This window comes from Urocitellus parryii, chromosome 12, assembly GCF_045843805.1.
Source record: "Urocitellus parryii isolate mUroPar1 chromosome 12, mUroPar1.hap1, whole genome shotgun sequence".
NCBI lineage: Eukaryota > Metazoa > Chordata > Mammalia > Rodentia > Sciuridae > Urocitellus > Urocitellus parryii.
The window spans coordinates 51875681-51890769 of NC_135542.1; the positions used below are offsets into that span (position 1 = coordinate 51875681).

The following is a 15089-nucleotide window of genomic DNA, read 5'->3' on the forward strand; positions in this document are numbered from 1 at the left end:
AGAGGCGGGGAGTCATTCCACCATCAGGGAGGGTGATCAGGAATTGGTTGCAGTAAATGCAAATGGTAGGTGAAGAGGGTCAGGGTTGAGACAGGAATGATGTCACAAAATATTAAGGGGGAAGAGAGAAATGATCAGAGGGCTAACGTCTGATTTTCAGAAATGTGAAGGAATGCTAGAGACCTCCAGGAGGCCCCAAATTCAAGTGTGAGGTAAAACAAAGGCTGAGGCAAGGACACTCCCAGCAGACATCAGCTCAGTGCTTGTGGTGGGACGGTAGGTGCCAGGTCTCATGAGGGCCTGGTTACTGATGGACTAGTTTAGAAGCTGAAATCACTTGCTAAGAGACAAGGAAAAAAGAGGTGTTGGGACTGGGACCCGAATGAGCCTTTAAAAGGATGTAAACCTGAGATGAGTCCAAAGGAGATTAAGAGTTGCCAGGTGGCAGGGCTCAGGAGGAATGCAGGCCCCGCAAATTTCTAGTGGCAGTAGGCATGTCACCCACCATGGAGGACCTTAGAAATACAAATTATTGCCTCCTTGAGAGACACCAGCATAGTTACTAACACATTTTGGCAAATGCACCCAGGGAAGTCAGTGGTTTGTTGGCCCATTGGTGGTTGCTGAGGTCAAAGAAGACATTTGTGGCTTTGTATTGACTTGGCAGCTGGGGATGGGTCATTGGCTCCATGCCCATCTTGTTCACCATCCCTCCATCCATTCATTCGTTTACCAACAGTCATCACTGAGTGTATGCTCAGCACTAGGCTGTGAGCCGGGGGCTGTGGAGGCAAGCCCAAGGTCAACTTGACTTCCTTAAAGGAGAGCACCACTTGCAGGGCATTCACCCAGCCAGCACTGCCACTGCACCTCCCAGAAATTCTGTGTGGCTCAGTTTTGGTCAGCGTCTGAAAACTTTTTATTTTGGTAAGTTTTGCTGTCCCTTTTATTTTGCAGTTTTGGTTCCCTTTTGTTTGTTCCCAGGTTTTGGGCTGCAATGATAGCCCACCATGGGGTCAAAAGAAATCAGAGACTGGGATCAGAGGTTAGGGCTAATTGGATCCTATCTGCTGAATGAACTTCCCCGGCCTCAGGATGCTGTAGCCAGAGCGCAGGTGAGCAGGGCTGGAGCAGTGCATAGGAAGTGGTAGCAAAAGGAGAGAGGGGCTGGGGGTGGGGGCTGAAGGAAGGAGGTACAGGTCCTGGCAACTGGGCCCCTCCTTCCTACCCACTCTCCCCATATGCTTTTTATCACCAGCTCTGGCCACAGGTCCACTGTCTTGGGATTATGTGTGACCACAGCTGCATTTGGGCCCTCAGACTTTGCCCCACTGGGGCCAGGAACTGCCCAGCACCAGTTGGAAGGTATCGACCAGGTGCTGATGGGTCAGCCCTGAGGTACAGACAATGAGGTCCTGGGAACTCCCTGAGTTTGAAGGAAGGAAAGTTAGGGGTGTAAAGTCCTTCAACTATGAAAGAAATGCTCCACAGAGGTGGGAGAATCTGCCAGGAAGAGGACAGGGATCCTTTCCACCCTTCCCATAGTGACTCTGGTCCAGAGATTCCCTCCAGACTTCTGGTTGCCTCTGCTGCTATGGGCCTCAGGGGGGCAATGCTCCCACTGACAGTCTGGGTCTGGACACCAGGGTGGGCTGCAGGACCCTCTTTCAGATTAGTCAGCACTGAAGTCCCTAAAGGGGCTGGATGTGGATATTGCTTTGCCAGTTACCCTGGGCTTCCAAAGAGCAGGCTGCTCCCTGCTCTTCCAGGTCTTTAGCTTGCATGTCTCAGACACGGCCCTCCCTGGGCCTTCCCAGTGAATTGTCTAGAGAGGAGAGCAGAGCCTGTCCCTCCACCAGCTGGGTGGCCCCAGATAGTCTCTGCAGCTTCTCAGATCCATGATCTCCTCTCTGGCTAGTCCATCTGGCCCCTTGGTCTCTAGTCTCTTAAAGAGTCTCCCAACTGTGCTTTCAGTGTGACAAACTCGGCTCTCTCCTCCTCTCCACCTCATTCCTGTTCAGCTCCCTTTGGCTCCCTTTCCTCCAGTCTCTCTGCCTGCAAGCTGGCCCTTGCCTCCCCAGTTACTCAGCTGTGTAAAGAGCCGCCAGGGCTGATGGATGGGTACTCCCTCCTTATTCTCCCGCTGGCCTCCCCTCATGCAGCCCCTCCCCTCACCTCTCCCACTACCTCCTATTGTATGTTATTTTATCACCAGGGAATGGCGTCCCGAGGAAAGGACTTCTAGATAAGCAAAGAGGAGAAGGTGGGTTGAGAATGATGAGGAGGGGTGGAGCATCCCCTGCAGATAAGGATTCCTCCCAAGGGAGGGAGAGCCAGTGAATAAGGAGGCCAGTTTCCTGGTCCTCCTGTCCTTCCCCATCTGTGACAGTGATGCCTGAAGGGCAGAGAGGCAGAATAGCAAGGAAAAAGGATTGGGGACTTTCAGCAGCCAGAACAAAGTTTGAATCTCAGTTTTGACCCTGTTTAGCTACATGATCATGGACAGTAAGCCTCAGTTTCTCCATCTGTAAGGTGTAAATACTACCTACTCACAGCGCCCTGCACAAAGTGTAAACTCAGTAAATGTTGGTTCTTGCCCCTGCAGTTAGCATGCTGGGTCACCCTATTCCCTTGAAATTTCCCCCCTCATCTTGGATTCCAACCCAAAGCTAACCTTTATACTGGGCACATTTCCAGCCACAGTATCAGGGAATCTTTATCTTACCATTAGGAAAGGGGAAATGCAGAGAGGTTAACTGTGTCAAGAATCAGCAGAGGCAACACCAGAGCAGAAAAACTTGGTCCCAAAGCCCCAGGGGCTGGGCATGCTAGCGAAGAGGTGGCTGGGAAGCTGAGAAAAGGTTGCAGAAAATTCACCTGGGAATGAGCTTCAATAGCCTAGGGTGGCTCAGGAGCCAGGGATCTACTCCTGCCCACCACTGGCTGTGTGAGACTGGGAAGTCCTTTCCTTCTCTGAGCCTCATCTTGCAGGGTATGGGGCAGCCAATGAATGGTATGCCTGGGTCTCTTTCTGCCCTGCATATTCTGTTTCCTCACCTGCACTGGGCACCTAGGACAGCCCTTGAGTAAAGCTCTTCACAGGGTGATCATCTTGCCCTCTTCTTTCCCGCCCTCCTTTCCTCTTCTCCATTTCCTCACTCTTCCCCACCCCCATCCTGTCACTTGGGGCCCATAATCAATGAGACATAAAATGAGAAAGTGTCAGGAACTAGCAAAGCGTGGTGAGCAGCTGGGGCAATCTCCCATAGCCTGCCTGAGTGGGTGGACCCCCAGCTTTTGCCCCAGCCCAGCCTCCACACCCTGCCCAGCCATTGGGGGGGCCCAGCCTGGGGCCTATTTTCAATGAGTCGAAAAGCTTCATCTAAAAAAACATCATGAAATCCGTGTATATTGACATGGAAAGATGTGTCAGGATTTAGATGCTTCTCACCCCCATTTATGTTATCACATAAACACATCAGTATGCACAAAAATGTGGATGGACGGACCCCTGCTGACTAGCATATACCTCTGGGAGTAAGATCGAAACACTCACCTACTTCAGATACTGCCTTTGTTGGACCTTTAAAACAAGCATATATTACTTTTATAATAAAAGTATTTCCATTATGGGGAAAAATCTTCACAGAAACATGTATGGGCTAATGAAAATGCCCAGTCTAAAAGCATAGATACTGGTTTTGTGTGTGTGGCGCTAGGATAGAATCCAGGGCTGCTCCAGTACTAAATCATATCCCCAGACCTTTTTATTTTGAGACAAAAGTCTGGCTAAGTTGCCCAGCTGGCCTCAAACTTGGGGTCTTCCTATCTTAGTTTCCCAAGTAGTTAGGATTACAGGTACACCCTACTGAGTTGCTTTTTTTTTTTAATGAGATGATCAATATTTTCTTAGTGTGGCTGGTCTGTAAGACTAAATCTTCAGAAATCTGTAATTTTTAAAAGTACTTTTTAGTTGTAGATGGACACAAAATCTTTATTTATTTTTATGTGGTGCTGAGAATCGAACCCAGTGCCTCACATATGCGAGGCAAGCGCTCTACCACTGACCTATAGTCCCAGCCCAGAAATTTGTAATTTTTAAGACAAAGGAGACTAAATATAAAAGAGGCCCTTGATGTGAAGGCTGGTTTATGACAACCAAGCCCACAGCAAACTGGAAAAGAATATTTCTTGGCAAAATTTACCAATATAGAAAAGCTTGTGCATAGGAAGAAAAGAGGAAGGAGGAAAGGGACAAGAGGGAGGGGACAATTTTTGTCCAACGAAGACCAAAATGTTCTTTTTCAGGCTCATGTATTTCCCAGGTTGTTCTCAGAAAGAACAGGGACTCTTTGCTCTGTTGTGGAAAGCTTACTGAAGACAGCAACCCCGGATACCCCATGTCTCTTCCATGGACAGGGAGATCTTAGTGCCTGAAACTAGGAAGAATGTCCTCCTCCAAAGTCACTGATGATGTGGCTGTGTCAGAGGCAACAGGAGCTGTCACTTCTCCCCACCCCTGCATTCCGGCCATGGTTGCTCCTGTCACCCTCTTGCTGTCCCAGAGATGTGCATCCACACATAGCCCACACCTGGGCTCAGGATTGCCACCCTCCGCATAAGTACTTTACACAGCATAAGGACCAAGTCCACTGGGCTCTGTGGTCCAACTCCACTCCCGCAAAGGCACCCAGCTTCCCTGCAACCAGCCTGAAGGAATCCTGCCTCCTGGAGCCTTTAAGCATGAACAGTTCCCCAGAATCCTTGCTTCACTCCTAGCCTGCAAGCTTTCTCTTGCCACCAAGCCCAGGCATATGGGGACTCTCCCTGAACCAAGGACCACGCTGGAGCATGCTGTGAAACAGAGAAAGGGAGGAAAGAGGCTGGTGTATCTCTGCCTCTTTCTGAATGAGGGTGGAGGGCTAGGAAGGGACATGAGGGCCATGGGAGGTCACTCCAGCTGCGGAGTCTGTCAGTTGATTCCCACGCTGAGTCACACGGGGCTGGAGGATGCAGTCAGACACAAGTTTATTGGTGGAGCTGCAGCAAGAGTCCTCCCTCCCATGGGAGAGCCAGCTAGGGGCACAGCACCAACAGAGGGATGGACAGACAGACTCCCAGACAGACACATGGGTGGAGCAGACTCATAGAGACCATAGCACAGCCACACAGGCAGAGACACCAAGGCCACAGCACCAAGGAACACACACACAGACAAAACCACAGGGCTAAGACACATGGAGAAAGTGCAGGCTTTGGGACCCCTGCATAGACAGAGCGAGGGCCACATGGGGAGGGGGCCCCTGCTGACCTCCCCAGGCATAGGCACACCAAGAGCACGGAGAGGCAGATGACCCAGCCACACAGCCAGACAGGCTGCCACACAGACACATGGATTGCACAGAAAGGACATGCGCGGCTCTCCAGGCTGTGGGGAGCAGGGACTGTGGGGGCTTCTTACATCCCCCTGCCTCTGACCTGCTTCCAGCTGTTCAGCCTGACTCCCACCCAACACTCCCCCCCACACACACTTTGGTCTTGCTCACTGGGGCTGGAGCTGGGGCGTTTGGCAGGTGGAAGAGGGAGAGAGGAAAAGGTATGGGCCCAGCTCCATTCCTTCTCCGTGACCAGGGAGGCAGGTGCTGAGAGTCCAGGACTGAGCCTGGGCCTGGCAGTGGGGTGAGGGTGGGGCTGTGGCTCAGGCTTGGGGTGGCTCCTGGCAGCGTGGACACCGGGCCATCTCAGATCTGTACCGCTCGACCTGCAGGGTACAGCTGGAGATTCCAAACCGGGAGTAGAGCCGGGATGATGCTTCTTTCAGGACAGCCTCAGGGTCAGCTGTGGAGTCTGTGGGAGAGAGATAAGAGGCAGCCTCAGTCCCCAGGGAGTCAGACCAGGCAGGCTGTGATAAGGACAGAGTGAAGGGGGCCTGAGGGCTGCGTAGCCTTAAAGCTAGGCATGAATGGCGCACTTGCTTTTCTTTCTGTATTGTATGAATAGCATAAAATCATCAAAGAAAATGTCAGAAAGACTCACCCTAATAGACCATGGTTAACACACTAAACTGTTCCTACTATTCTATTTTCTTCTACCTTTGAGTATTAACATACAGCTAGATGTTTCATCAACCACACCACCCGGCTTTCCAGGACAATTCAGATGTTAAACATTCTGTCTCATTGTCCTGCTAGAGTTACCATCAAGTATCCCACAAGTTATGATATTTTTAGCATCTAAATTGCATGCCTCTGATTGCTTCTTGCATCTGGAAGAAACTCAAAAATTCTTTGTCAGCTCATGAGTCACTGTATATATTTTTAATAGTTGAATCATAATGTAGATATAATTTTATATTCAGCTTTTTTCTCAGCATTATACCATAAACATTTTTCCTAGTTGCCATACAGACTTCATAATTGTCATTTTTAATAGTGATGTGATATCCCACTGAGTGGCATAAGTTAACTGTGCCCCATCACTAGACCTATAGATCCTAGTGGTTTTTTAAAGGATTGTTGGTTTCTAATACTACCTCAGAAAGGGTGAAACCTCCCCCAGAACACAGTGTCAAGGCCTCCTTCTTTCTAGTGTGTGTGTGACAGAGAGAAAGAAAGATCAAGAATGAAACAATCCCCAGTAATTCAGCCTACTGTCACATGTTGAGGGCCAGAGGATGGTTCCAGGAAGGTAATGGTTGGGGCCAGTGTAGACTCACCAATGGCCAGGTGTGCAGAGGCAACATGGTAAGTAAGTGTCAAGGCCCACAGGTGCAGCTCATGGGTTGCGCGGACTCCTGGCACCGACAGCAGTGTATCTCTTACAGGTTCAAACCCCACACCGCTGGGGGCACCTGCAACCAGCACCATAATGTCTTACTGCTAGGGCTGCTCTTGCCCAGAGGCAGTCCCCCCAGACTCCGCCTCCCTGATCCTATATCCACGGGCCATGTGGACCTCCGTGATCTGCCCTGTGTCCCAATCCTTCTTTCACTAATAGGTCTCATGACTCAGCCTTTGTACACTCCTTCAGAGAAAAGAGGGGCGGCCCAGTGCTGGGGTTTTGTCAGAGAGGCCTCTGGGGTGGGAAGCAGTAGCTTTGGATTCACCTTCCATGAGGATGTGAAGAACATCTCGGAGGGTGGGGGCGGTGGATCCAAGGGCACAGATGGAGAAGAAGAAAGTGCTGATGGGGTCAGCCGCCTTGTACTGAGGCTATGGAGAAAGAGATCCTTAAGCCCAGGAAACAGGGACCTCTAGAGGAAGGTCTTGGGGGAATCAGACAAATAAGAGGTGAGAGGGGAGCCCTGCAGAGGGGGAACAGGAATGTGACCCAGGGCAAGAAGAGGCTGGGAGCTGGGAGCCTGAAGGAGGCTGTCAGAGGCTGAGGGTTTCTGAAGGAGGGGCTGGGACTTGGAGTGAGAAGGAGGGCTGGGGTAGGCCTCCACAGGTGGTACCTTGAAGTAGATGAGGACAGAGGCAGCCAGTACCCCGAAGCTCTGCACGAGGTCCCCCAACACATGCACGAAGGCCGCCCGGACGCTGGTGTTCCCCATGGACAGGGGGTCACCAGGCCCTTCTTCCAGCGGTGCATACTCTGCCCCGCTAGAACTGTGGCTGTGGGAAGGCCCAGCCTGGTGCAGCACAAAGGCCATTCTGAGGGGAAAGCAGAGCAGCTCAGCACAGGCAGCCTCTCTGACCTCCTCTGCCCCGCTTCCATGCCACCTCCTCCCACCGCCCCAGGAACCCAATCTACCTGTGTTCCCAGCCCCAGGAAGAAACCAGCATTGCCTAAGAGAGATAAATAATGCAGCCTGGGGGAAACAATACTGGACTTGGTGCCAGAGACATAGATTCAAATCCTGGCCTTACTAGTTAATTAGCTGTATGACCTGGACAAGTCACCTAGACCCCCACCAGAATCTTTTACACTCATGGAAAACAAGGAATAATACTACCAACTTCAAAGGGTGATTTGAGGTTTAATTGAGATTATACCGATGAAAGACCCCCAAAGGGGCGAGTACACAGCAGGCCCTTTACAAATGTCTGTTCATTCTGAATTATAGGTCTCTGCCCTGGCCCCTTTTCTAGCTGACCCAAAGCAGACAGTGGAGAACCGTGTGTGGAAGAGCCAGCTCTCTCATCCTGGAGGAAGAGCCCTCGCCCTGAGTCCCACATAGTGCCTGCTCCACACTGGAACGTACATCATATTGGCACAGACTGCAATGCTGGCGGTCAGCAGCATGGGCTCTGCCTCGATGTGGTAGTCACTGTGCAGCAGGCGGAGGAAGGCCAGGTACAGGAGGACACCAGTGACCATCCAGAGGGAGACCACAGAGGCCAAAGCCCCCAGAGTCTCTGCAGGGGGAGACAAGCTGTCAGAGACATGCTCAGGACCCTGAGAGGTGCTTTCTGCAACATTTAGGGGCATTGGGTCATGCAGGGCCTTACCTGAGCGGTGCCAGCCAAAGGTCATGGTGCGGGACGCTGGCCGGGCAGAGAGCCAAAGGGAGAAGAGGCTGCCCATCATGCTACCCACATCTGCCAGCAAGTGGACGGCATCAGTCATAATGGCCAGGCTGTGTGCCAAATACCCACCTGCAAGGGCAAAATTATGTGAAGTCTAGTTCCCTTTAGGAAGTATCACATAGTTTGTGCTCACAGACACAGAAAATAAATAGAGGAGAACACACAAAAATGAAAACTGGAGGCCTGGGGTTGTAGCTTAGTGGTAGAGCACTCGCCTAGCACATCCAGGTTACTGGGTTGGATCCTCAGCACCACATAAAAATAAAATAAAGGCACTGTGTCCAACTACAACTAAAACAAAATAAAAGAAAACTGGTTTTTTTGGGTGTGATTAAGGGCGGGTTTTTATTTATTCTTTTCATGCATCCATGTTTTCAGGTTTTTCTACAATGATATTCTATTTTAATAAAAAGACACAGCTTTTTTAAATACCAGCCAACACGGAGAGGTCAGCCCTGGCCTGCCAGCACTGCCATCACTCACCCTGAACCCCCCTTGAAGTTTTGTCTTTAATACCACCCCTCTTCCCGCCTCCTGAGTCCTGGGCACACCCCTCCCACCCTTCCACCTTCCGCCTCTCCACTCAGGAATCCCTGGACTGGCCCAGGTTGGAGAGCTGCTCCCCACTTACCAACCACCTCCCCAGTCATGAAGACGACACACACAGCACAGGCGGCGTACAGCTGCTTCCGCGCCCGCATTCTCTCAGGCGTGAGGCCCGGCGGTGGCATGGAGTCCCTGTGGCAGTGGTGGAAGGGCATCTCCACAGGCTTGGGCTCCTCAGGGAGGGGCTCCGAGGGCTCTGTGAAGAGACTGAGAGGGCAACACCATTCCACCTGGAGTCTGGCCCCTGTCAGGCTGACCTGCTCATTCCCAGGTCCTCATCCCCCATGCTGGCCTCAGCAAATGCTGACCATCTCCCGCACTTTCCCTAGGCCGGGTCATGCCCTAAGCCTTGTGGACAGACGGAGGCCATTAAATAGTTTAGACCCTGACCTCCCTTTTCCTTCCATATACAGAGCCACAGAATTTCACAGCTGTAAGGCATCTTACAGATGAATGGTCCCATCTAACAATTTAATAAAGAAATGAGAAGTGTGAGGCTCAGAGCAGGAAAGGACTGATGGGGGCCCCATAGTTGGCTGGTGGTAGAGTTGACAGTAGAACCCAACCAAATTAATTTGCTATGATAGGCACCACCAGGAAGACACAATGAGTGGGACATCCTTCCTGGTCTCTGGGAGGTCTTGATGAGCAAGATGAATGTGCACTTAGACACCATGATACAGCCCAGGGCGGCTATTGGCAGCAGAGCACCTCTCAGGTGAGTTCTAGTGAGGAAGGCAGGGAAACAACTGACGGAGGCAACATGAAGAGGCTCTTGAAGAATGGGAAGGACTTTGATAGAGATGAGTGAATGTGCCAGGCAAAGGCAACATGAAGGGACACTGGTGTGATAATGTGGAGCAGGACTCAGCACATGAACATGGCTCTCCCAGCCCTCTTCCTGGTGCTTCCACTCCCAGAGCCTGCCCTCCCTATCTAGATACTCAGCAAAAGTGCTGTCCTTTCAGAGAGGAGTAGAATATTGAGACCCAAAACATCTGAGATTCCCAGCTCAGAAAACTGATGGCTCCAGAGCTGAGGCTGTCATAGGAAGAAGAGCTGCAGCCTGCTACGGCTGGAGATGCTGGTATGGGAGCACTGGTTTGGAGTCTGCCACAGGTTAACTGGACTTCAGTCTAACCATAAGCACCTAGAGGCCCTCTTAGCTACATGGCACCATGGCCTATCTTGACAAGTGAATGGGGACGGAGGCCTCCCTGGAGGGTGCCAGAGGCTGAGCTTGGGCTATTTTAGGTCTTTTCTGACCCAATTCTCACCCCATCACTATCCAAACTGAACCCCAGCAAGGACAGAACCATCCACAGAATAAAGAACCTAAACAAATGAACAAAACACCCATGACAATCTAAAATAGTTGTGGAGGTGTGATAAGAATACCCATCAGGGAAAATGATGGCTCCAAACAGAAACTCATCACAGAGGTGCAGTGGAAAGGGTGCCTGGGGCCTGCTGGCTGAAGAAAGCTCCGCAAGTAGGTGAACCAAGGTTTGAGGGAAGCTGAGGGCATTTGGTGCTTGTGGGGAAAATCCAAGTGCTGGTAGGAAAATTTATCTCCTGGATATCAAAAGTCCCTTCCAAGACATAGAACTTGGGTATACATGTTTCTGGGTGTTTTCAGAGGGAGTGGGGAGATGAGAGTGGCTTTGAAGTCCATCCTTACTCTTTTTATGAGGTATGCCAGGCAGTGCATACATATAGAAGTTCAGTCTGGTGGGAGAGACAGATGTGTAACAAATAGCTTCTAGGCAGGGAGAGGCTATAGAGGTGAGGTTATGAACAAAGGACTTTGGGGCACTGTTGGGAGTGACCACCTCTAATGGGGGTGGAGAGAACTTCACAGGGGAAGACATGAGCCCTAGGTGGAGGAGGGTTCTCCTGACACTTAAAACAACCATGACAAGCTTTGCAGCTTGCAGTTTAAGTGTGAGACGAAAGGGGAAAGGAAATGATGGATTCAAAGGAACATAAAGGGAGATGTGCTGATTTACTGAACAAATATCTTTCTGCAGAGATGACTTTGCAGATGGGATGGAGAGAGGAGAAGAGGTGGAGGGGTCGAGCACAGACCAGGCCTGAGGCTCTGGGTGCAGTGTGAGAGCATGGGCAGGTAGATAGGAAGAGCCTCTTTTTGAAAACCCTGCAGGATTTGGTGACTAATGGTCATATGAGAATGGAGATGGGCTGGGAGTCAGAGTCACAGAGACTGGGAGGCTTTAGGGGCAGTGGGCAGGGCGCCTTCCCTGGCCTCATAAGGCAAGCACAACCAATCATCAAGGTAGTTATCCATCAACAGGCTGCTCCCTTTTGTTCTGCATGAATTGGGAATGAAACAGACCTCCTAGTCGGGATGCCAGGGGTATGTGTGGGCCCGGATAGCTACATTCTGTTGAGTGGGTAAAGGCTGTTCCCTCTCCTGGCCCTCAAAGCCCTCAACAAACAAATTAAATCTAGTGGGGAAGGCAGGGTGATGTGAGCAAGGGAGCAGGAGCTGATGCAAAGTCAAAAGGATACCTGAGAGATGCCAGGGTCATAGCTGGAGCCCCTACAGCGGCCCACCTCTGCAGTCCCCTGCAGGAAGTCTTCCCTCTCTTCTACTCACCCATTCCCTCAATCACCCAGGTTTAAGGTCCCCTCCCAAGGAAAGTGCTAGAAACACACAAAAGCACCTCATCAAAGACAAAGGGAGCCGGGCGGGAGAGAAACAGAATAGGAGAGACAGAGAGAAAGATTAGGAAGAGAAAAACCTGGAGACCTTGCCAAATCCTGGAGACAAACAGACGGTCAGCCACCAGACAAAATGGCCAGCAGAAGTGACCATGAAAGGCCTAGCGCTGCCGCCGAGGGGTAAGGCGGATGGAGCCGGCGGGCGCCGGGCGCGGGAGGCTGGCAGGGTGCGGAGGCGGTTCTCCAGCCGCCCCCGGCCCGCTGTCCCGGCCGCTCCGCGCGCCTCATTTCACACCTCGCCGCCCCCGGCCCCGTCTGTGCCGAGCCGGGAATACCCCCAGCCGCCCTTACCGCACCTGCTCCTTCCTAGCCGCCCCCTCTCTTCCCCGCGGCCGCCAGCTCCCCAGGAGCCGGGAAGACCCGCCGCCGAGCCGGGCTCATCTTCGGGCCCGGGTGCCCACAACTGGCCGCGGCTGGAGGGGGCGCCCCTAGCCCGGGCGCGCGGAGAGATGGGCTCGGGGCCTAGACCTGGAGCTCCGAACCCTGGGTGGTGAGGTGTTCCCGCGGCCAGGGCCCGGGGCAATGCGGACATCGGGGCACCTGGCGCGGACTCTGGCCCGACGGAGCGACAGACGCTCCCAGGGAAGTCAGACGCGGCGGGGGCGGCAGGGGGGCGGGAGACGAGGAATGCCGACTGGGGACCAGCTTCGCGGGAGCGGGAGAAAATGGGATGGCCGGGAGGAGACACAGCGGGCTGCAGGCCGGAGGGGACCGGGCTGCTAGGGAGGGCTGGCTGGGGCCAGGGGCTCTGTGCGCCCGAAGGGAACGAAGCCCCGCGCCGCGAAGCCGAGGGAGCCGCTGTACTCTTGGGTGGCCGGCCGAGCCCGCACCGAAGGAGACAACGAAATGGACAGAATGGCAGGAGGATGGAGCCCCCGGGCCGAGGGCCAGCCCTGGTCTATCCTACCTCTTCAAACGCAGGCTGCCGCCGGCGCCGCCACGGTCCCGGGGGCTCACGAGGCGAGTGGTCTCTGAGCCTCCAGTGGCGGAAGAAGGCTCCATGTCCAGCTGCTCCGACCGTCTAGGCCCCACCGAAGGAGGAGAGGCGGGGCAGGCCTCGCGCTGAGTCCGAGCAGCCCGCGGACCCCCGGACTCCCCGCAGAGCCGCGGGGCCACCAGAGTGGAGGGAACTGCGGAGACTATAGTGCGCGGAGTCCGAACTGCAGATCCCGCGGCAGCTGGAGCCCCGCCCCGCGTGGGGCTATCTCCTAAAGCCCCGCCTCCAGGCTCCCCGTCCCCTCTCCCACGCCTAAACCCCGCCCCTAAGCCCCGCCCTCATACCCAAAGCCCTATTTTCCCGCGCCAGAGCCAGGTGGGGACACGGAGAGCGCCCTGCCACCCCAGTTCTAGAGACGTTCAATCTGCACAGTCCCACCCCTTAAGTGGACCGGTTCCGCCCCTGCCCCAACTCCCACCCAGCCGTTCCAAGACAAGCTCCTCAGGCTTAGGGACCTCCCAAGGACCAACTTTAGCCCAAGGAAACCCACCCTTGCAGGCCTGCTTGGAGTGTCGCCCTGCCACCCAGTAACCTTGTGGCTCCAGTTTCCGCGCGTAGACAGAAACAAGGGCCAAATCTATCTCCAGAGAACCAAGAAGAATGTGGGGTGAGCAAAGAGAACCTCAAGAACACTGGCAAGAAAACCCACTGTGGAATCTGGGGTAGGAATTCACAGCAAAATCTCAGTTGAGCACTGTTCCGCTAATAGTTTACTTTTACACAGGACCTTGAGTGACAAAAAGCTTCCTGCTGTCCATTATTATCCCTACTTTTTTTAGATAAGTAAATTGGGTCCCCCCAAAATGTCCAAGACCATGCAGTACATGAATAAAGGTCCCTGAATGAAACCTCATCCTCTTTCTCTCCCAGATCGGGCTAGGGCGCCCCACTGGGACTGAAGAGTGTGAGTCACAGTGCTTTCACTGAGAGGCTGAGACAGCGGGAGTAGTACCATCTTTCTGGGGTCACAAGCCACTGGTTACGGAGGCAGGTTGCAGTCAGCTAGTGATTCCTTATCTCCATAAGTGGAGCACCTTCTGGGGCATTATCTCATTTGGGGAGCATTAAAACCTAGTATAAGGAGTGACTTACGGCAAAGTCGATGGCCGAGGCTAGAGTTGAAGCTTCAAATGCTCAATGCTTTCTGCCCCTCGCACTTGCCGCCCCTGTAGAATGAAAACGGGGTGGGAATTGGATTGTGCACTCTAAGCTGCGACAGTCTGTGAAGAGGAGGGTCCGTGGGAGGAGGGGAGAGAATAAGCAGGGATGAGGAAGCACTGAGTGTGGAAATGGTTAGTGAAGGAGGGCGGGCAAGGAACTCATCAACCGCATCTTTCAGAACATACTGGGCGTCCTGAACTATGAGTCCTGAGAATGGACACCTACCCTCGACATTATTGTTAAAAAAAAAAAAGAGACCATGTGTGCACTTACAAAAACAAAAAACCCTGGAGCACGTGCCAGCTGGAGTGACTGGAAGTGATGGGGTTAACCCGGGAGAGCTTCGCGGAGGAGGTGAGGCTTAAAACGGATTAGGCAAACTGGGCGGCGAGCTGGCTGTTCCGGCGGGGGAGAGTGCCTCTCGGCTCTTGCCAAGGTTTGCGGGTGGAGGGTGCTAAGGGATCGCACTGAGCAGCGCAACCCAGCAGAAAAAGAGAACCGAGGGTCTGCGCTCGCCCTCCCCACCGCTCCTCCACCCACGCCGCGCTCCGCGCCGCTGCCAGCCTTTCCTTGTAGCCAGTACCCGCACCGGCGCCTCCCGTACGACCAAGGCTGGGCCAAGACCCGCGAGGGGCAAGCGAGCCAGGGAAGCGCCGGGGTCGGTGGGCGGGGCTCTCCAATCTCCCTAGGGACTAGAGGTTGAAGGGACCTCAGCTCTCTGCTCAGGTCACAGGAGGGCAAACTGGGGTAGTGAGGTGAAACCACCGACCAAGGTCACCTTGCTGGCCTGTGTCAGAGCCACAGTGCCGCTCATGCCCCTGCCCGGTTGTGCCAGGGCCCGGGCTCGTCCCCGGGCGCCGTCGGTTTTCTAAACTCGCCACCCAGCCTGGGGCTTCCCCCAATTCTGAAAACCCTGGAGCTGGGAGGATCAGGAGCTCCGCCGCACTCCAAGGCGTGGTGCACTCGCCTCGTCCCCAGCTGCCCGGGTAGCCTAGCTCTAGAATGGGGAGAAACCGCGGGGCCTACACGGGGACCCAGCTCCTTGGCCCGCC

General features: G+C 53.5%; 1 protein-coding gene across 1 annotated transcript; it reads right to left on the reverse strand.

Moving 5' to 3' along the window:
• Positions 1-5484: 5484 nt before the first annotated feature.
• Positions 5485-12881, reverse strand: Slc30a3 (solute carrier family 30 member 3). Its single transcript, XM_026406545.2, has 8 exons — positions 12787-12881; positions 9160-9341; positions 8451-8597; positions 8204-8357; positions 7454-7652; positions 7106-7211; positions 6716-6850; positions 5485-5847 (listed from the first exon to the last, which is right to left on the reverse strand). Exons 1-8 carry the CDS (start codon positions 12879-12881, stop codon positions 5699-5701), a joined length of 1167 nt encoding a protein of 388 aa, XP_026262330.1. The 3' UTR covers positions 5485-5698.
• Between the last annotated feature and the right edge of the window lie 2208 nt (positions 12882-15089).

What these genes read in the sequence shown, in the direction of transcription:
- Slc30a3 (XM_026406545.2), bottom strand. Translation starts at nt 12,881, where the DNA reads ATGGAGCCTTCTTCCGCCACTGGAGGCTCAGAGACCACTCGCCTCGTG. An exon ending in CTGTCCTCATCTACTTCAAG is followed by an intron (nt 7,212 to 7,453) that starts GTACCACCTGTG and finishes CTTTCTCCATAG; the next exon opens with CCTCAGTACAAGGCGGCTGA. An exon ending in TCTTCACATCCTCATGGAAG is followed by an intron (nt 6,851 to 7,105) that starts GTGAATCCAAAG and finishes TGCTGGTTGCAG; the next exon opens with GTGCCCCCAGCGGTGTGGGG.